The sequence below is a fragment of the Thalassophryne amazonica genome, chromosome 6 (genome assembly GCF_902500255.1).
Source record: "Thalassophryne amazonica chromosome 6, fThaAma1.1, whole genome shotgun sequence".
Lineage (NCBI taxonomy): Eukaryota > Metazoa > Chordata > Actinopteri > Batrachoidiformes > Batrachoididae > Thalassophryne > Thalassophryne amazonica.
The window spans coordinates 81,912,905-81,933,992 of NC_047108.1; the positions used below are offsets into that span (position 1 = coordinate 81,912,905).

At 39.6% G+C, this 21,088-nt stretch overlaps 1 protein-coding gene across 1 annotated transcript in view; it reads right to left on the reverse strand.

Moving 5' to 3' along the window:
- Positions 1-335: 335 nt before the first annotated feature.
- The window catches only part of slc9a8 (solute carrier family 9 member 8), a 66,704-nt gene continuing 45,951 nt past the window's right edge, over positions 336-21,088 (reverse strand). The window contains exons 9-16 of the mRNA XM_034172603.1: positions 7,489-7,630; positions 7,299-7,404; positions 7,085-7,201; positions 6,924-7,006; positions 6,711-6,822; positions 5,239-5,459; positions 4,798-4,944; positions 336-673 (exon numbers count right to left, since the gene is read on the reverse strand). Coding sequence (XP_034028494.1) covers positions 560-673; positions 4,798-4,944; positions 5,239-5,459; positions 6,711-6,822; positions 6,924-7,006; positions 7,085-7,201; positions 7,299-7,404; positions 7,489-7,630 — 1,042 coding nt within the window. The 3' untranslated portion in view covers positions 336-559. The remainder of the gene's footprint in view (positions 674-4,797; positions 4,945-5,238; positions 5,460-6,710; positions 6,823-6,923; positions 7,007-7,084; positions 7,202-7,298; positions 7,405-7,488; positions 7,631-21,088) is intronic.

Sequence of the window (21,088 nt, forward strand, 5' to 3'; positions counted from 1 at the left end):
TCTTTTTTTTAAGCACATTTAGAATTTCACTATTCAATTCCTAACAGATCAAAAACTGAAGAAAAAAAAAAAAAACAAAAACAAAAAACAACTGAAAATGTGTGAAGATTCTCAGTTTTTTAATTTCCTGGAAAACTGAATGTTTTCCAGGAAATTAAAAACTCCAGTTGACCTGCCTCAACCAACATGGAAAAATACTTCAAAAACAAATCAGCAGAACAGTGAATAAGAGCACAGATAGTTTCCTTGGCTCATACTGACTGTGTGTGACATTCATTTGATTATAATAACATCCTTCATTAAGCAATTCTGCTTCAGTCAGTGTCACAGTTTTCAAAAAATGGAGTACAAATTAACAAAATCTCTCCCACTCCATGTGCTGAAGATCACAGTGGAAACTGACTCTTCTTATCACGTGAACACCAAGGCAGGTGAACAAACAAGAAGTGCATGTGACTGAAACTGAAAAGACCATTTGTCTTCCCACAAGCATCCATTGAGCCCAGAATATACAATGCCTGTGAATTGTTTTCACATCATCTGACATAGTTTGTTGAGTTCACAGGATCTCCGTTTCATCTTCATCATCCTCAGAGCCAGAGGGTCCCTGTCGGACTTCTTCATACCACTTGTTGGTCAGGGTTTTCATCTGGATCCGGCCATGTAACAGGTCCTTTGTACAAAAAACCAGACATGCACGTCACCCGTTTTTGATGTGATGATTTTTGAAACATAAAAATGTTTGCCACATTAGATTATTTTGTTAAGTTTGTATCTAGTGTAGACGGTATTAAGGCAGTATCTACTGTAAATCCAAACTACAAAGGCTATCACACAAAACACAATCACCACACTACCACACAAAACTCAACTAATAATTACAATTATAATAGCTAAGTGGCCTCTGTGTGTGTGTGTGTGTGTGTGTATATGGCTTTGATCAGGCAAAAACTGGGGAGAGCTGACATTTGCCCTTTGGCATGCTTATGTATTTTGGGTAAAAGATGAATGCTGCGAAAATGGAAAGTTAATCGGACAAATATTTTTGGAGAAATTAGCAATGTTAGCTAACCAATAAACAATCGATGCTGTGCTGCAATGTACCATGAGAGTTCGGGGTTTTGAGGTTATAAATGTTAGTTTAACAATGTTGTTACTTTTACTGCTTTGTGTTTTTGTAGCTCCATGTTGCTCTTACCATGAGTAACTTTAGTGTCACGCTGGTACCATGACTGAAATGGTTAGTGGTTTTTATGTCTTCAGTCACTGTCTTTGTTCGTCAAATTCAAAGGACCTGCTTACAGCAGCTGTGCGTGCAACTTCGATCAGGGACAAACAAACAGTGGTGGGCACCGCTAACCAAATGTTAGCTTTGATAACAGCTAACCCGCTAACTGAAGTTGACTTTTATAATGATAAACTGGGGGAAAAAAAAATAGCAGAAGCTACAGCGAGCTGTGTTCTATACATTTTGGGTCAAATTGCATAGAACACAGCCATTTACTGGATGGGAGTATGAATAGCATCCAACTGTCACACGGTCGCCAGTCGGTGCGCTGAATCACAGAATTTTCAGTTTTGCAAATGCTTTTCTAATTTTTTTTTTTTTTTTTTTACAAATGAAAAACAAATGACATATTTACAAATACACATTTATCTGTAAAAACCAACACACACATTACAGGTTACACTAACTTGTGTGTTGGTTTTTTACAAATAAACCAAGCAACCAGTGATGAGGAGGCTCATTTTCCCATAATGCCTTTTGGCACCTGTGAGTTTAATGCTCAAACCTTCAGAATTAGTGCATTAATTTAAAACTAAAGCATATTTGTGGTATTTTCAATTTGTAAAAATGAGCATGTTGATGTTAAAAAAAATATATCAATAAAATGACGCGAATTAGTTTGGTTTTTAAATCAAACCATATCAAACCTGCTTTGCTTTTTATGCCTTTTGCCACACGTTTGGGCCACTCTATGTTGAATGTAAATGACTTTTTTTTCTTTGTAGCACCCGGGCAGGCAAGGTCCATTTTGCTGGGATAGGGTTGAGCTCAGCTTCTCACAGCTGCCTGACTGCTGCAAAACATATAACAGACAGGAACTAACGTGTGATTTTAGGGTTTACAAGCTCTTTGACCATTCGGCTTTACTTACTATGCCAGCAAAAAAAAAAAAAAAAAAAATTGGCAGACTAAAAGTTAGCAAAACTAAATTTAGCAGAAGCTAAGTGGTCCGCTGATGGGTATGAAGTTAGCTGAAAAGCTCATCTCCTAACAAAAAAGTTATCTTTGCTAATCAGCGGTTAGCAGATTAGCGGAAATGTGCTCACCACTCCAAACAGAGCACAGCTGGCATGTGCTGTTTGGCATGCTTATGTACTTTGGGTCAAGAATGAACAGCGCCAAAACAGAACACTGATAGGACTAATAGTTCTGGAGAAGCTACACTATTAGCTGACACTGCTAACTGGACTCACATGCATTTCCAGCAGGGGGCAGTAAATTATCTTTATATTAGAAGCGTGAGTTAAATACATTAAAAATACATGAATGACAAGTGAAAACACTTATTTCCATTGAGTTCCATTTAAAAATCAAATGACACAATATAAGTATTAAGAAAATAATATAATAACAATGATAATGATGATAATAATAATAAGTGTGTACAGTGGTATGTAAAAAACTGGGTACCCCCTGACAATTTTCATGATTTTCCTTTATAAATCATTGGTTGTTTGGATCAGCAATTTCAGTTAAATATATCATATAGCAGACAAACACAGTGATATCTGAGAAGTGAAATGTTTATAGGATTCACAGTAAGTGCACAATAATTCTTTAAACAAAATCAGGCAGGTGCATAAATTTGGGCACCCAAATAGAAAAAAATACATCAATATTTAGTAGATCCTCCTTTTGCAGAAATAACAACCTCTAAATGCTTCCTATAGCTTCCAATGAGAGTCTGGATTCTGGGTGAAGGTATTTTGGACATTCTTCCTGACAAAACATCTCAGGGTTGTTGGTTTCCGGGCATGGACAGCTCGCTTAAAATCACATCACAGATTTTCAATAATATTCAGGTCTGAGGACTGAGATAGCCATTCCAGAATGTTGTACTTGTTCCTCTGCATGAATGCCTTAGTAGAATTTGAGCAGTGTTTAGGGTCATTGTCTTGTTGAAAGATCCAGCCCCGGCGCAACATCAACTTTGTCACTGCTTCATGAACATTGTTCTCAGAAATCTGCTGATATTGACTGGAATCCATATGACCCTCAACTTTAACAAGATTTTTTTCAGCCATGCATACCACCCCTTGTTATGTCCAAATAACTCAATTTTAGTTTTATCAGTCCACAGCACCTTATTCCAAAATGAAGCTGGCTTGTCCAAATGTGCTTTAGCATTCTTCAAGCGACTCTGTTTGTGGCGTGTACGCTGAAAAGGCTTCCTCTGTATTACTCTCTCATCCACTATATCCTTGTGCAAAGTGCGCTGTATAGCTGAATGATGCACAGAGACACTATCTGCAGCAAGATCACGTTGTAGGTCTTTGGAGCAAGTCTGCGGGTTGATTATAACTGTTCTCACCATCCTTCGCTTCAGCTTATCTGAGATTTTTCCTGGCCTGCCACTTCAGGCCTTAACTAGTACTGTGCCTGCGGTCTTCCATTCCTCAATATGTTCCTCACAGTGGAAACTAACATCTGAAATCTTTGAGATAGGTTTTTGTATCCTTCCCCCAAATCATGATGTTGAACAATCTTTGTTTTCAGGTCATTTGAGAGGTGTTTAGAGGCTCCCATGTTGCCACTCATTAGAAGAGATGCAAAGAGGGGAAACATTTGCAAATGGCCACGTTAAATACCCTTTCTCATAATTGGATTCACCTGTGTAAGGAAGTCAAGGGTCAATGAACTTACCAAACCAATTTTGTGTTCCAATAATTAGTGCTAAATGTATTCAAATTAATAAAATGACAAGGGTGCCCAAATTTATGCACCTACCTAATTTTGTTTAAATAACTATTGCACACTTTCTGTAAATACTAGAAACTTAATTTCACTTAGCAAATAACAGTGTGTTTGTCTGCTATATATATATATATATATATATATTTTTTTTTACTGAAATTTCTGATCCAGACAACCAATGATGTGTAAAGGAAAATCACGAAAATTATCAGGGGTGCCCAAACCTTTGCATACATCTGTATATGATAACAACCTAAACAATTTCTAAATACATTTACGCAGTAAATTAACATAAAAGGATAGAGTTCCTTTTCTAAAAATTGCTGGACATTCTGGACTTTCACGCTATTCCAACTCATTGCTTAATTTCTTACCACCCTTGAAAAATGTCAGCTATCTATTTTATAAACACTACCCAATCTAGAGTCCGTGGATCCCCACGGGCAGCATGCGGATTACAACTAATCAGCGGCTAACAAATGGCATGTCTCCTCTGTTACCAAATGACAATGAGAATGACAAAGAGAAGTGACAAAGTAGTAACAGACAACCACTGAAAATGGTGAAAATCAAACTGACAGGGCAATTTCTAAACAAAACTACAAGCTATAGACTCAGAAATGACAATCACTTCTGAGACCATTAAAATTAAGTTTGTTCAAATTCTATTTTCTACTGAGGCAATCAACAAAGATGCGCGCGCGCGCGCGTGCGTATGTGCAAACAGGACAGTTCTCAATCGATTGATAGATACAAAAGATATGAAATATGAACATCACATCCTGTGTTTGTGTTTCTGTGTTTGACTCTCTCACCTCTTGGGTGAGTCTGCGAGTGAAGAAGGGGTTAAGGTACTTAGCATCGAGCCACATGAAGCCCTTCAGATCTCGTCTCTGGTAGATGTGAGCCTCATACTCCTCTTCTGTAAGCTCTGACAGATGCTCTGACTCAATCGTATTTCCCTAGAGAGAAAAGGAGAAGAGTGAGAGACAGGGTCAGGTTGACTAAACAGTGGTACTGAGACATAAAACAAGAGGACATCAGGGGACAAATGGGGCACAGATGAGGCAGAGATGGAGAAGATATGGATGAGTAGTACAGGTAAAAGCACATGCACTCACACGTACATTCCTTGTATTCTCGTGTCTTTGGAAAACCACAATCAACAGTGAATGGAGAATAACATTCCATCAGTAAACTGATGATGCTATGCATGTGCAGAGTTCTAATTAAAATCAGGTATGTTCATCCATTACCATTTTCTCTGTCTTGCTCAGATTAATATCTTTCTTGTTCTTGCGCCTTGACTGGTTCTCCTCAATGTCCATGACACGGATCAATGGCATTGTTCCACCCCCCAGGAGAAGGATGGTAAAGAGTACAATGATGATGGTGGTGGTGCCGAACAGCTGGCGCTTCTCAATAGGCTCCAGGCCCAGATGAAGACTCAAAGCATAGGGGATCGCTCCTCGCAAACCTACCAGACAATTAACAAACACAGAGCCAAGACACTGTCAAATGATTAGAAAAATGATTCAAATTGCACAAAGCGTAACTACTCTTCAGCAGATCTGCCATTGCCAATTTCTGGCACTCAACTGTTCACTTCTGTGGCTCAAAAAAATAACTGGATGTGCAATTGGGGCATGCTATGGTATCTAATCTGGTAATAATGGCCTTACAGAATGAAGTGACCAATCAGGAAAATTGAAAATACTTAAAAAAAAAAAAAAAAAAAAAAAAAAAAATCATGACATTGTGGCACACTGTGATCCACAAAAGTGAGCAATCAGGTGTATTTTGTGCAGATAGATGGTAACATGCATCTTTTACTTAATTTACAGATGGCTTTGGTTTTTATTTTGTTTCTGCATCTTGAAATAAATTCTTTATGCTTGAATAAAGTGTTGGCTGTGCAGTCACTCTGATACCAGGTTAAAAATAAAAGGCTAAAGTTAAAATACAATGCAGACTGTTTTCTGAGAGTGCTTTCAATTACGAGAGTTGGCACTGAAGCGCAGCCCTGCAGTCAGTGTGTGTGTGTGTGTGTGTGTGTGTGTGTGTGTGTGTGTGTGTGTGTGTGTGTGTGTGTGTGTGTGTGTGTGTGTGTGTGTGTGGCTTATATCATGGAAAAACCGGGGACAGCTGACATTTACCGTTTGGCAGGTTTATGTATTTTGGGTCAAGGATATGGTCAATGGATATGGTAGGAAACCAGAGCATCCAGAGGGAACCCACCAAAACATGGGGAAAGCATGCAAACTCCATACAGAAAGGCCAGTTGGGAATCAAGCCCATGACCGTCTAGCTGTGAGTGAACAGTAAGCCACTGTGCTCCCACCTCTGGAAATGTAATGGGCATCCAGTTGCAGTTTTCTGATGTTAACAGATATATTATTAGCTTTGTAGTACCATGTTCTTATAGCCACAGACATTAGCACATAGACCAGACACTACGGTGTCTGGTCTATGTGCTAATCTCTGTGGTTATAAGAAGATGGAACCATTGTGAGCATGCCCAGTAGCTCTGGTGTCATGAGGCTGCGTTCATTGTTGCTTGTAATTGGCAGTAACGAGGTGCATAATATACTATGACCAACAACTTTAGCCTAATGTTATGGACAATCAGGCCCGATCACCTCATTTTTGAAATTGAGGCAGCAATTTGGGCCAAAAATCGGCAATGGGAGATCACCCTTATTCAAAAATTTCACTGTATCTCCCTCACCACTAAACCACATAATGAACATCATTTTGGGTGTGATTTTGTGGTCTCTGAAAAAGTTCAGCAGGAATGACAGAGGGAAGATGTTCACAGCTCGGCCGAGGAGAACCAAAACCTGTAAATGAAACAGCATCTGTCACGCCGACGGTCAGAGAACCAATCACAGACATCAGAAACTAGGAAAATTTCGTACAAATTTTCAAAAACAGCACTTACTATGCACCAGATGACAAAGGATATTTCAAATTTATGAGGGAAGCTGAAGATGGAAAGACCAAGGAAGGCAAACACGCACGTTTCTGTAGAGAAAAGTTGAAAAACACTGTTGGAAAGCCTCACATAAAAAGATTTGTCAGAATAAGAATATATTCACTGACCGCACATGAAAGCCACTGTGCGTAACGTCTGCTGCATGAGAATCTGGGTGACTGGTGACAAGTTGTGATGCGTATAGTGAGACATGACTATTCCTGCAAACAGGATGGACATAATTCCTGTAGGCAAAGACAGACAGGTGGGAGGTCAGCCTCAGGGTGAATAAAAAAAAATAAACAGTTATGCTGAAGGTGTATACTTTGTGTGTCAACCCACCAGACAGTTTGATGCCTTCAGCCAGACCATAGGGCAGGTAGGCAAAGATTATCATCATGCCAAACTCAAGTGAAGGGGTCTTCCTCAGGTCAAAGTGTTTAAGAAACTGATGAGGGAGTTAAGAGAATAAAACAATCGACGGGAAAGTCACACGAAAGAAAGAGCACAAACAGACACCGTTTCTGGATACAACAGCAGAGATGAGTCCAGTGAGCATTCCGAGGGCCGCAGAACCAAAAAACATTTTAAGAAAATAGCTCAGAGCCTGCAAGAACGTGTCCCAGCCATTTACCACGGAGTTGTTCGATTGGGAAAAGAAACCCTCTGCTGTGCTGAAAGTCAACACAAAGAAAATGACAAAACCAAATGCAGCAGAAAAGTGAACAAATTGGCTGCAATACCTATAAAGGACCCTAGAGAGCAGAAACACTCCTTTAAAGTTTACACACTCTACTACAGGGACATGTTGAATGCTGGTGGGAAAAAAAAAATACATCTTATAATCTCTATGCTAAATCAAGGTTGGCTAATAACACTTTCAATAACTTAAAAATGAGAGTAATTTGAGAAATGTCACTGTGGGACACTTACAAACAACATGAATGAAGGATGCACTGTATCACGTTAAGAGACTTAACAGCAATAGTAATTTGAGTAAATTATTTGTGGGTCACTTACAAACAAAAAAATAAATAAAATAAAAGGAGGGACTGAAGACAGAAAATGACAGATGAACCAGTTTTAAGTGTCATTCATCAACTCCCACCATCAAAAGTGGAGAAACATTGACTATCAAAGCTATAACACAGTGGCTGAGACAAGCTGCAACACAAATTAAGACAACTATAATCCATGCAGAAAATACACAAAAAAAACCCCACCTGCATCAACTCAACAGCACGTAACTGCATCAAAACCTTGTATGTGCTATAACCTATTTGGGCTATAGCACATACTTGACTGTCAGACAAGAGTAAGTTTATTTATTTACTTTATTGGTGATTTTACTCTTAAACTAACTATATTTTAATATTCTATTATTTCAATTGTCAGAATAAGCTCTACAAGTAGAAACCCCTTCTTGTGTCTTTAGTACTTCTATTGTGTTGTGGAAATTTGCATGCATTGTGTGAATTAGCACCAAACATGTAATCAAACCAAGTTGTTGCATGTCCAGTGCTTTCTAGATGTATATTGGTCTAACTTAGCTGAGTGAAAAATAATGCCTTTGGATCACCTGCTGCCACAAATAAATATGGAAATAAAAACTTTGGATGAAGTAATGAATGTTATAAGTATCTCTGTGGCAAAAGTACAGGCAATCTGCTTTATACTGAATAAAATAATTTTATATTTATACTTAGACACCACTGTGCGGTTATTCAACATACTTAAAAAGGAATTTAGAAGCTTCAAAGAGACAGCATAGCAGTGTGGCTATAACAACTACCAGAGTCAAGAGATAAAGTATTTTTCCAGGAAAGCCCGTCTGTGAGAGGTGCTAACAGTAAGCAAGCTGCCAAGCTGTTCAGTGCATATATTATTCATGCATTCATTTACTATACATGGGCACGCAGACACTTGAGATCACAGTTTGAACATTTAGCCGGTTGTGAAGGTGAGTGATAGACGCAGTCATGAACTGCACACAGGATGGCACATCGGATGACATAAATTGGCGACTATCTGTTAAATGTGTTTGTCAAGCCTGTGTTTGCACTGGCGTCTGTGTGTGTGTGTGTGTGTGTGTGTGTGTGTGTGTGTGTGTGTGTGTGTGTGTGTGTGCGCGGCCACCGCTCCATTCATAACGTAAATATTTTGCACTGTAATAATAACACACCAAACTGCATGGACAGCAGCGAGGTTTTGTGAACTCATTCCTTGAAAGCTAATTAAACACAAGTCCATATCAGGAAAAGTTGTGATGCCACTGAAAATGAAAAGGGAAAAAAAATGGGGAGGGGGGGAGTTGCAAGCATGCAGTGATCTTTACATTTTCTTTGACTTCCCCTTCACTGCAGACAAAATTAATCCAAGATATTTCATGGGTTGTTAATAAACATGCTTTCCTTCATTTAACACCTGCAACACATTCCAAAAAAAGTTGGGATGCTAAAGCATCTGCCACTTTGAAATGTTGCTATTCCTTACCACAACACTTAAAAACATTTTAGCACAAAGGATACCAAGCGATGAAGTGTGTTATGTGTTATTTTGTCACCATTCTTTTTGCAACACTTCTTGGTGTGCAACAGCACAGGGTTGTCGTTTTTCTTTCAAAATCTGCACTGTACTTGGGACAAATCAGGACTGCAGGCAGGTCAGTCTAGTATCCATATTCTCTTCTTCTGCAACCATGACTTTGAAATGTGTGCAGAATGTTGTTTTTCATTGTGTCATTGAAAAACGCATGGATGTCCCTGAAAAATATGTCATCTTGAAGGCAGCACATGTTGCTGTAAAATATAAATGCACTTTTCCACATTCATGCTGCTGTCACAGAAGTGTAAATTACTTTTGCCAACAGCACTAACACAACCCCATAATAATAGTCTGGATGGTCCAGAGCACACACCATCCATTTCTTCCAAAAACATCCGGAATACTGATTCATCAGACCATAATACAAGTTTCCAATGCGTTATGGCCTAACTTTGATGCCTCCAAGCCCAGAGATGCTGGAGCCGCTTCTGGATAAAGTTAACATAAGGTTTCTTTTTTACCCAGTAAAATTTTAAGTCACATTTGTGAATGTAACACTGCAGTGTGGTGCTTGACAAAGGTTTCCCAAAATAATCCCTTGCCCGAGTGGCTATATCAGCTATTGATGAATGACTGTTCTTGATGCAGTAGCAGTACCGTCTGAGGCACTGGAGACTGTGGGTGTTCAACTTTCTTCCAGATTCTTTGAATTATTACATCTGCCAAGGACGTAATAAAATCAGTGATTATTTATTTATTTGTCTGTTTATCTGTCTATCTGTGTTAGCAGGATTATATCAAAACTAGTAAGTCCCTTCGGCTGCTCCCTTGTTTGCACTCGGGGTCGCCACAGCAAATCCAAGGTGGATCTGCATGTTGAACTGGCACATGTTTTACACCGGATGTCCTTCCTTACGCAACTCGACATTACATGGAGAGATGTGGCAGGGGTGGGATTTGAACCCGGAGCCTTCTGCACTGAAACCAAGCACATGAGCCACTTGGCCACCATATATATCAAAACTACTGCATGGATTTTTATGAAATTTTCACCACAGATAGATATTAGGTCATGGAACACGCCATGAAATTTTGGAGGTGATCCGGATCTGGATTCTGGATCAAGGTTTCACTTTATATAGGCTTTGAAGGATTACGTATGTCAAAACTACTTCACGGGTTCTCACCAAATTTGCACCACAGATATTGGCATGGACAAATCCACTAAATTTTGGAGGTGATCTGGATGTGGATCCTGGCTCAGTATTTCAGTATTATAGGCTTTTAAAGATTATGTCAAAACTACTTCATGGAGTTTCACCATATTTGCACCACAGATAGACATTATGGCATGCAAGACTTCATTGAATTTTGGAGGTGATCCGGATCAATCAATCAATCAATCAATCAACTTTTTTCTTGTATAGCGCCAAATCACAACAAACAGTTGCCCCAAGGCGCTCCACATTGCAAGGCAAGGCCATACAATAATTATGAAACACAGTCTACGTCTAAAGCAACATAACCAAGGGATGGTCCAGGGTCACCCGATCCAGCCCTAACTATAAGCCTTAGCGAAAAGGAAAGTTTTAAGCCTAATCTTAAAAGTAGAGAGGGTATCTGTCTCCCTGATCTGAATTGGGAGCTGGTTCCACAGGAGAGGAGCCTGAAAGCTGAAGGCTCTGCCTCCCATTCTACTCTTACAAACCCTAGGAACTACAAGTAAGCCCGCAGTCTGAGAGCGAAGCGCTCTAATGGGGTAATATGGTACTATGAGGTCCCTAAGATAAGATGGGACCTGATTATTCAAAACCTTATAAGTAAGAAGAAGAATTTTAAATTCTATTCTAGCATTAACAGGAAGCCAATGAAGGGAGGCCAACACGGGTGAGATATGCTCTCTCCTGCTAGTCCCCGTCAGTACTCTAGCTGCAGCATTCTGAACCAACTGAAGGCTTTTTAGGGAACTTTTAGGACAACCTGATAATAATGAATTACAATAGTCCAGCCTAGAGGAAACAAATGCATGAATTAGTTTTTCAGCATCACTCTGAGACAAGACCTTTCTGATTTTAGAGATATTGCGTAAATGCAAAAAGGCAGTCCTACATATTTGTTTAATATGCGCTTTGAATGACATATCCTGATCAAAAATAACTCCAAGATTTCTCACAGTATTACTAGAGATCAGGGAAATGCCATCCAGAGTAACGATCTGGTTAGACACCATGCTTCTAAGATTTGTGGGGCCAAGTACAATAACTTCAGTTTTATCTGAGTTTAAAAGCAGGAAATTAGAGGTCATCCATGTCTTTATGTCTGTAAGACAATCCTGCAGTTTAGCTAATTGGTGCGTATCCTCTGGCTTCATGGATAGATAAAGCTGGGTATCATCTGCGTAACAATGAAAATTTAAGCAATACCGTCTAATAATACTGCCCAAGGGAAGCATGTATAAAGTGAATAAAATTGGTCCTAGCACAGAACCTTGTGGAACTCCATAATTAACTTTAGTCTGTGAAGAAGATTCCCCATTTACATGAACAAACTGTAATCTATTAGACAAATATGATTCAAACCACCGCAGCGCAATGCCTTTAATACCTATGACAAGATCAAGATTTCACTTTATATAGGCTGTGAAGGATTACATCAAAACGGCACAGAAGACTCTACTGAATTTTGGAGGTGATACATATCTGGATTCTGGATCAAGATTTCACTTTGTTTAGGATTTGAAAGATTATGTCAAATCTACTTCACGGATTCTCACCATTTTGCACCACAGATAGATATTAGGGCATGGAAGACTCCACTGCATCTTGGATATGAGCCGTATCCGGATTGGTGGATGTGAGAAATCTCTGATTACTCTTGTGTCATGATACGATGCACTGTAGAAGAGGAAATATGTAAGTTGTTCTTTAAGGAACATTGTTTTTAGGTATTTCAATAATTTTCTCCTGCATTTCTTGACAAACTGGAGATCCTGTGCCCATCTTTGTTCCTCAAAGAGTCTACCTGTTATGGATGCTGCTTTTGTACCAAATTATGATCACAATCACCTGTTGTCATCACCTGTTTGAAATAACATTTTTTATGTAGCTATTTATACATTATTAGCAGCCCTAAATTGCCCCACTCCAACTTTTCTTGGAATGTGTACGGGTCTGAAAAACAGGACTGCATGAATATTAACAAAAGAAATCAAGTTAATAATACAAAATATGAAATCTCTTGGGTTCATAGTATCTGCAATGAAACAGAAGTCAAAGTGAATGCAAGAATCACTGTGGGGCGTTTTTAATTCAATTCAATTTTATTTATATAGCGCCAAATCACAACAAACAGTTGCCCCAAGGCGCTTTATATTGTAAGGCAAGGCCATACAATAATTACGTAAAAGCCCCAAAGGTCAAAACGACCCCCTGTGAGCAAGCACTTGGCGACAGTGGGAAGGAAAAACTCCCTTTTAACAGGAAGAAACCTCCAGCAGAACCAGGCTCAGGGAGGGGCAGTCTTCTGCTGGGACTGGTTGGGGCTGAGGGAGAGAACCAGGAAAAAGACATGCTGTGGAGGGGAGCAGAGATCAATCACTAATGATTAAATGCAGAGTGGTGCATACAGAGCAAAAAGAGAAAGAAACACAAAGGAACCCCCCAGCAGTCTAAGTCTATAGCAGCATAACTAAGGGATGGTTCAGGGTCACCTGATCCAGCCCTAACTATAAGCTTTAGCAAAAAGGAAAGTTTTAAGCCTAATCTTAAAAGTAGAGAGGGTGTCTGTCTCCCTGATCCGAATTGGGAGCTGGTTCCACAGGAGAGGAGCCTGAAAGCTGAAGGCTCTGCCTCCCATTCTACTCTTACAAACCCTAGGAACTACAAGTAAGCCTGCAGTCTGAGAGCGAAGCGCTCTATTGGGGTGATATGGTACTATGAGGTCCCTAAGATAAGAAGGGACCTGATTATTCAAAACCTTATAAGTAAGAAGAAGAATTTTAAATTCTATTCTAGAATTAACAGGAAGCCAATGAAGAGAGGCCAATATGGGTGAGATATGCTCTCTCCTTCTAGTCCCAGTCAGTACTCTAGCTGCAGCATTTTGAATTAACTGAAGGCTTTTCAGGGAACTTTTAGGACAACCTGATAATAATGAATTACAATAGTCCAGCCTAGAGGAAATAAATGCATGAATTAGTTTTTCAGCATCACTCTGAGACAAGACCTTTCTAATTTTAGAGATATTGCGTAAATGCAAAAAAGCAGTCTTACATATTTGTTTAATATGCGCTTTGAATGACATATCCTGATCAAAAATGACTCCAAGATTTCTCACAGTATTACTAGAGGTCAGGGTAATGCCATCCAGAGTAAGGATCTGGTTAGACACCATGTTTCTAAGATTTGTGGGGCCAAGTACAATAACTTCAGTTTTATCTGAGTTTAAAAGCAGGAAATTAGAGGTCATCCATGTCCTTATGTCTGTAAGACAATCCTGCAGTTTAGCTAATTGGTGTGTGTCCTCTGGTTTCATGCATAGATAAAGCTGGGTATCATCTGCGTAACAATGAAAATTTAAGCAATGCCGTCTAATAATACTGCCTAAGGGAAGCATGTATAAAGTGAATAAAATTGGTCCTAGCACAGAACCTTGTGGAACTCCATAATTAACCTTAGTCTGTGAAGAAGATTCCCCATTTACATGAACAAATTGTAATCTATTAGATAAATATGATTCAAACCACCGCAGCGCAGTGCCTTTAATACCTATGGCATGCTCTAATCTCTGTAATAAAATTTTATGGTCAACAGTATCAAAAGCAGCACTGAGGTCTAACAGAACAAGCACAGAGATGAGTCCACTGTCTGAGGCCATAAGAAGATCATTTGTAACCTTCACTAATGCTGTTTCTGTACTATGATGAATTCTAAAACCTGACTGAAACTCTTCAAATAGACCATTCCTCTGCAGATGATCAGTTAGCTGTTTTACAACTATCCTTTCAAGAATTTTTGAGAGAAAAGGAAGGTTGGAGATTGGCCTATAATTAGCTAAGATAGCTGGGTCAAGTGATGGCTTTTTAAGTAATGGTTTAATTACTGCCACCTTAAAAGCCTGTGGTACATAGCCAACTAATAAAGATAGATTGATCATATTTAAGATTGAAGCATTAAATAATGGTAGGGCTTCCTTGAGCAGCCTGGTAGGAATGGGGTCCAATAGACATGTTGATGGTTTGGATGAAGTAACTAATGAAAATAACTCAGACAGAACAATTTGAGAGAAAGAGTCTAACCAAATACCGGCATCACTGAAAGCAGCCAAAGATAACGATACGTCTTTGGGATGGTTATGAGTAATTTTTTCTCTAATAGTTAAAATTTTATTAGCAAAGAAAGTCATGAAGTCATTACTAGTTAAAGTTAAAGGAATACTCGGCTCAATAGAGCTCTGACTCTTTGTCAGCCTGGCTACAGTGCTGAAAAGAAACCTGGGGTTGTTCTTATTTTCTTCAATTAGTGATGAGTAGTAAGATGTCCTAGCTTTATGGAGGGCTTTTTTATAGAGCAACAGACTCTTTTTCCAGGCTAAGTGAAGATCTTCTAAATTAGTGAGACGCCATTTCCTCTCCAACTTACGGGTTATCTGCTTTAAGCTGCGAGTTTGTGAGTTATACCACGGAGTCAGGCACTTCTGATTTAAAGCTCTCTTTTTCAGAGGAGCTACAGCATCCAAAGTTGTCTTCAATGAGGATGTAAAACTATTGACGAGATACTCTATCTCACTTACAGAGTTTAGGTAGCTACTCTGCACTGTGTTGGTATATGGCATTAGGGAACATAAAGAAGGAAACATATCCTTAAACCTAGTTACAGCGCTTTCTGAAAGACTTCTAGTGTAATGAAACTTATTCCCCACTGCTGGGTAGTCCATCAGAGTAAATGTAAATGTTATTAAGAAATGATCAGACAGAAGGGAGTTTTCAGGGAATACTGTTAAGTCTTCAATTTCCATACCATAAGTCAGAACAAGATATGATTAAAGTGGTGGGTGGACTCATTTACATTTTGAGCAAAGCCAATTGAGTCTAATAATAGATTAAATGCAGTGTTGAGGCTGTCATTCTCAGCATCTGTGTGGATGTTAAAATCGCTCACTATAAACTTGCATTTTCCATATAGTCCCAACCTTTTCTGATTTGGGGCTGTAGAACGTGTGCACTGCTCTAATGACACACCAAACTCTATGGGCAGCAGGGAGGTTTTTTGAAGTCATTCCTTAATAGCTGACTTTCTGGTTTGACATAGACACTGTGTCAGCATTCCACATTGTCTGTGATAAAAATCACCAGTTCAACCCACTAGGGATCATACTCAGATGATCTTCATCAATGTATGATACTATTTAGCTGTGGATTTACCATTTGAACAAACACATCTTTCTTTTCTTGACCTGTGTCAACTGTACTTGCCGCTATAACAAGAAACTGGTCTTTGGACCTGTCCTCATCCTCTCTGTCAGCAAAAGGCAGGAGGGTTTCAGAGGTCGCAAAATGGTCGATTACACACTCGGCTAATGTTTACCATGTTGTTAGACCGCAGTGTTACTGTTTGTATGTGTTTATGTGGGTTAGTGTATGAGTCATCACAGCATATTTTTTTTATTGCATGGTAAACATGTGCAGTGCCAATTCATGTGGAAGTGTCAGAGTGCAACAAAATGCTGCTCATGTTACAAAGTATGCCTGTGCTTCTTCTGACCAACAGTAATTCAACAAAGTTCAACACTGCAGTAAGAGTACATGGATCCCAACATGCACACATTTTTTCATTAAAGCAGTGGCATGTCTAAGCCTCTTTTATAATGGCTGAATAGATCCTTGTCATTTGATGGGTGGTATGTATGTCAATTGACATGGATTTTTCGCACCATTTGCCATTGTGTTCCATTTAGTGTGCAATTTTAGTGCTATTTTGTTACTAAACGTATCATGCTATTGCACGCTGCAACCACTGTGCATGCTCACACTGGCGGTGATGGCACTTCCTTAAAAAAAAATAAATAAATAAAATAGCGTGAGCTGACGGAGCTCATTCTTCTAACACAAAAAAACAAAAACAAAACAAAAACAAATCCAGTACGCCATAAGCCATCTGGAGGTATTTGCAGTATTCCCTGGGACGTCTCTAGGTGAAATGGAACCTCTGTCAGATGAAGAGCTTGACACATTTCTTTTGTGATTTTTCGCTGGACTGAAAAAAGCAGACGGACGTCTGTACACGATGCATAGCATCAGCTATGGACTACATCGTCAGGACTATTTTTTTTAAACTATCTGAATGGACTGGACTGACTGGTTATTTAAAATTCGTGTTGGACTGTTTGGAACTTGTTGACCTCAAAGGATCAGTAACGCACCTCAAAATGCAAACCCCTTTCTCTTGTTCATAAAGTAATAAAATATCAAATGACAAGGATCTATTTCAGGCGTTATATAAAACAAATAATGAATGTTTTTGCAATCGTTCAATGGAAAGAATATTTCATTCGGTGAAAGATGAAATGTTCCATTCAACTCTGCTCCCTCATTGGATATTACATTCCATCTTTAACCTCATGAAATACAGTGGGGAAAATAAGTATTTGACCCTGTCAGTTTTGCAGGTTTTCCCACCTACAAAGAATGGAGAGGTCTGTAATTTTTATTGTAGGTACACTTCAACTGTGAGAGACAGAATAAAAAAAATAAAAAAAATCCAGTAAATCACATTGTATGATTTTTAAATTATTAATTAGCATTTTATTGCATAAAATAAGTATTTGAACACCTACCAACCAGCAAGAAGTCAGGCTCACACAGACCTGTTAATTTTTCTTTAAGAAGCCCTCTTATCCTGCACTCTTTACCTGTATTAATTGCATCTGTTTGAACTTCTTACCTGTATAAAAGACACCTGTCCACACAATCAATCAATCACACTCCAACCTGTCCACCATAGCCAAGACCAAAGAGCTGTCTAAGGACACCAGGGACAAAACTGTAAACCTGCACAAGGCTGGGATGGACTACAGGACAACAGGCAAGCAGCTTGGTAGAAGACAACAACTGTTATGATTATTTATTAGAAAGTGGAAGAAACACAAGATGACTCTTAATCTCCCTCGGTCTGGGATTCCATGCAAGATCTCACTTTGTGGGGTAAGAATGATTCTGAGAAAGCTCAGAACTACACAGGAGGCCCTGTTCAATGACCTGAAGAGAACTGGGACCACAGTCAAAAAGATTACATTAGTAACACATGATGCTGTCATGGTTTAAAATCCTGCAGGGCAGCAAGGTCCCCCTGCTCAAGCCAGCACATGTCCAGGCACATTTGAAGCTCACCAGTGACCATCTGGATGATCCAGAGGAGGCATGGGAGAAGGTCATGTGGTCAGATGAGACCAAAATAGAGCTTTTTGGAATCAACTCCACATACCATGTTTAGAGGATGAGAACAACCCCAAGAAAACCATCCCAACTGTGAAGCATGGGGGTGGAAACACCATACTCTGGGGGTGCTCTTCTGCAAAGGGGACAGGACGACTGCACCGTACTGAAGGGAGGATGGATGGGCTCATGTATTGCGAGATTTTGGCAAACAACCTCCTTCCCTCAGTAAGAGCACTGAAGATGGGTCATAGCTGGGTCTTCCAGCATGACAATGACCCCAAACACACAGCCAGGGCAACTAAGGAGGGGCTCCGTAAGAAGCATTTCAAGGTCCTGGAGTGGCCTGGCCAGTCTCCAGACCTGAACTCAATAGAAAATCTTTAGAGGGAGCTGAAACTCCAAACCTGAAAGATTTGGAGAAGATCTGTATGGAGGAGTGGACCAAAATCCCTGTTGCAGTGTGTGAAAACTTGGTCAAGAACTACAAGAAACGTCTGACCTCTGTAATGGCAGACAAATGTTTCTGTACCAGTTGTTAAGCTCTGTTTTTCTAGGGGGTCAAATACTTATTTTATGCAATAAAATGCAAATTAATTATTTAAAAATCATACAATGTGATTTACTGGATTTTTTTTTTTTTTTTTTAGATTCTGTCTCTCACAGTTGAAGTTTACCTACGATAAAAATTACAGACCTCTCCATTCTTTGTAGGTGGGAAAACCTGCAAAACTGACAGGGGGTGAAATACTTATTTTCCCTACTGTATTCTTACCATTGCACTCATAAGCATTCATTATTTGTATAATAACATCTGCTGTGCATGTCTTCCTTGCATGAGAGGCTTTTCTGTGTGATTAGCAGGGCATATATAGGATTAATCAATAACTGGCTTCCAAAATTTCAATCATTAACTCCGCTGAAGCTACTGTATATTCAGCTCTGAAATTTTGGGTTCTGACAAATACAGGAGAGAGTCAGTGAACCTTTTAGTTTGGGTTATGTTACCATGTTCTAACACCACAAATTGGAGTTATTCTTTTATATAGTAGTATAATTAGTAATGTTGGCGCAGTGTAGCACAGGCTCTGGCAGATAGGAGTTGTGCTACCAACCTACAGGCTGCACTTGGGGAGAAGTTGTCTTTGGCTGAAGAGGCTCCTCTGGTTGCTGATGACAGTGTGGAGAAGGTGACTCGCACCGTCCATGATGTCCAGCAGTTTGTCCAGTGTTCTCTTCTCTGCCACCATCAAATCTTAATTTGCAAAAAATGGAGTTTGGGCAGCCCTGAAGTGGGGATATTGTGTTTGGGAAGCAAGCACACTAGCTGCTTACACCACCACCATTCTGTTACATGGTGTCAATTAGTCTGAAAATGTGATGAACTGCCAAGTCCATTTAATCACAGACATGATTTTTTTCAGAACTCCTCATATTAACACACTTCATACATATTCGGTAAAAATACATCAATATGGCAACACAATACAGAATTAATTAAATATTCAGAGTAAGTTCCTATTGTGTGACAGCACAGCGGAGCTACAGTGGGGTAAAAAAGTATTTAGTTAGCCCCTGATTGTGCAAGTTCTCCTACTTAGAAAGATGAGAGAGGTCTGTAATTTTGAACATAGGTACACTTCAACTGTGAGAGACAAAATGAGAAAAAAATCCAGGAAATCACATTGTAGGATTTTTAAAGAATTTATTTGTAAATTATGGTGGAAAATAAGTATTTGGTCAATAACAAAAATTCAACTCAATACTTTGTAACATAATCTTTGTTGGCAATGACAGAGGTCAAATGTTTCCTGTAAGTCTTCACCAGGTTTGCACACACTGTAGCTGGTATTTTGGCCCATTCCTCCATGCAGATCTCCTCTAGAGCAGTGATGTTTTGGGGCTGTCGCTGGGCAACATGGACTTTCAACTCCCTCAACAAATTTTCTACGGGGTTGAGGTCTGGAGACTGGCTTGGCCACTCCAGGACCTTGAAATGCTTTTTATGGAGCCACTCTTTTGTGCCCAAGTGGTGTGTTTGGGATCATTGTCATGCTGGAAGACCCAGCCACGTTGCATCTTCAATGCTCTGACTGATTGAAGGAGGTTTTGGCTTAAAATCTCTCGATACATGGCCCCGTTCATTCTTCCCTTTACATCGATCAGTCGTCCTGTCCCCTTTGCAGAAAAACAGAGCAAACCAAAAAACCAAAGCATGATGTTTCCACCCCCATGCTTCACAGTAGATATGGTGTTCTTGGGATGCAACTCAGCATTCTTCTTCCTCCAAACATGATGAGTTGAGTTTTTACCAAAATGTTCAATTTTGGTTTCATCTGACCACATGATACTCTCCCAATCCTCTTCTGGATCATCCATATGCTCTCTGGCAAACTACTTCAGACAGGCCTGGACACATACTGGCTTAAGCAGGGGGACACGCCTGGCACTGCAGAATTTGAGTCCCTCTCTGCATAGTGTGTAGCCTTTGTTTCTTTGGTCCCAGCTCTCTGCGGGTCATTCATCAGGTCCCTCCGTGTAGTTTTTTGTTCACTGTTCTCATGATCATTTTGACCCCACGGGATGACATCTTGCGTGGAGCCCCAGATCGAGGGAGATTATCTATGGTCTTGTATGTTTCCATGTTCTTACAATTGCTCCCACAGTTGATTTATTCACACCAACCTGCTTGCCGATTGTAGATTCACTCTTCCCAGGCTGGTGCACACCTACAATTTTCTTCCTGGTGTCCTTCGACAGCACTTTGGTCTTGGCCATGGTTGAGTTTGGAGTCTGACTGTTTGAGGCTGTGGATAGGTGTCTTTTATACAGATAACAAGTTCAAACAGGTGCCATTAATACAGGTAACAGGTGGAGGACAGAAGAAGTTGCAGGTCTGTGAGAGCCAGAAATCTTGCCTGTTTGTGGGTGACCAAATACTTGTTTTTCACCATGGTTTACAATTAAATTCTTTAAAAATTCTACGATGTGATTTTCTGGATTTTTTTTTCCCTCATTTTGTCTCTCATAGTTGAAGTGTACCCATGTTGAAAATTACAGACCTCTCTCATCTTTCTAAGTAGGAGAACTTGCACAATTAGCGGCTGACTAAATACTTTTTTACCCCACTGTAACAGTAAGCATGCTTGTTTGCCAA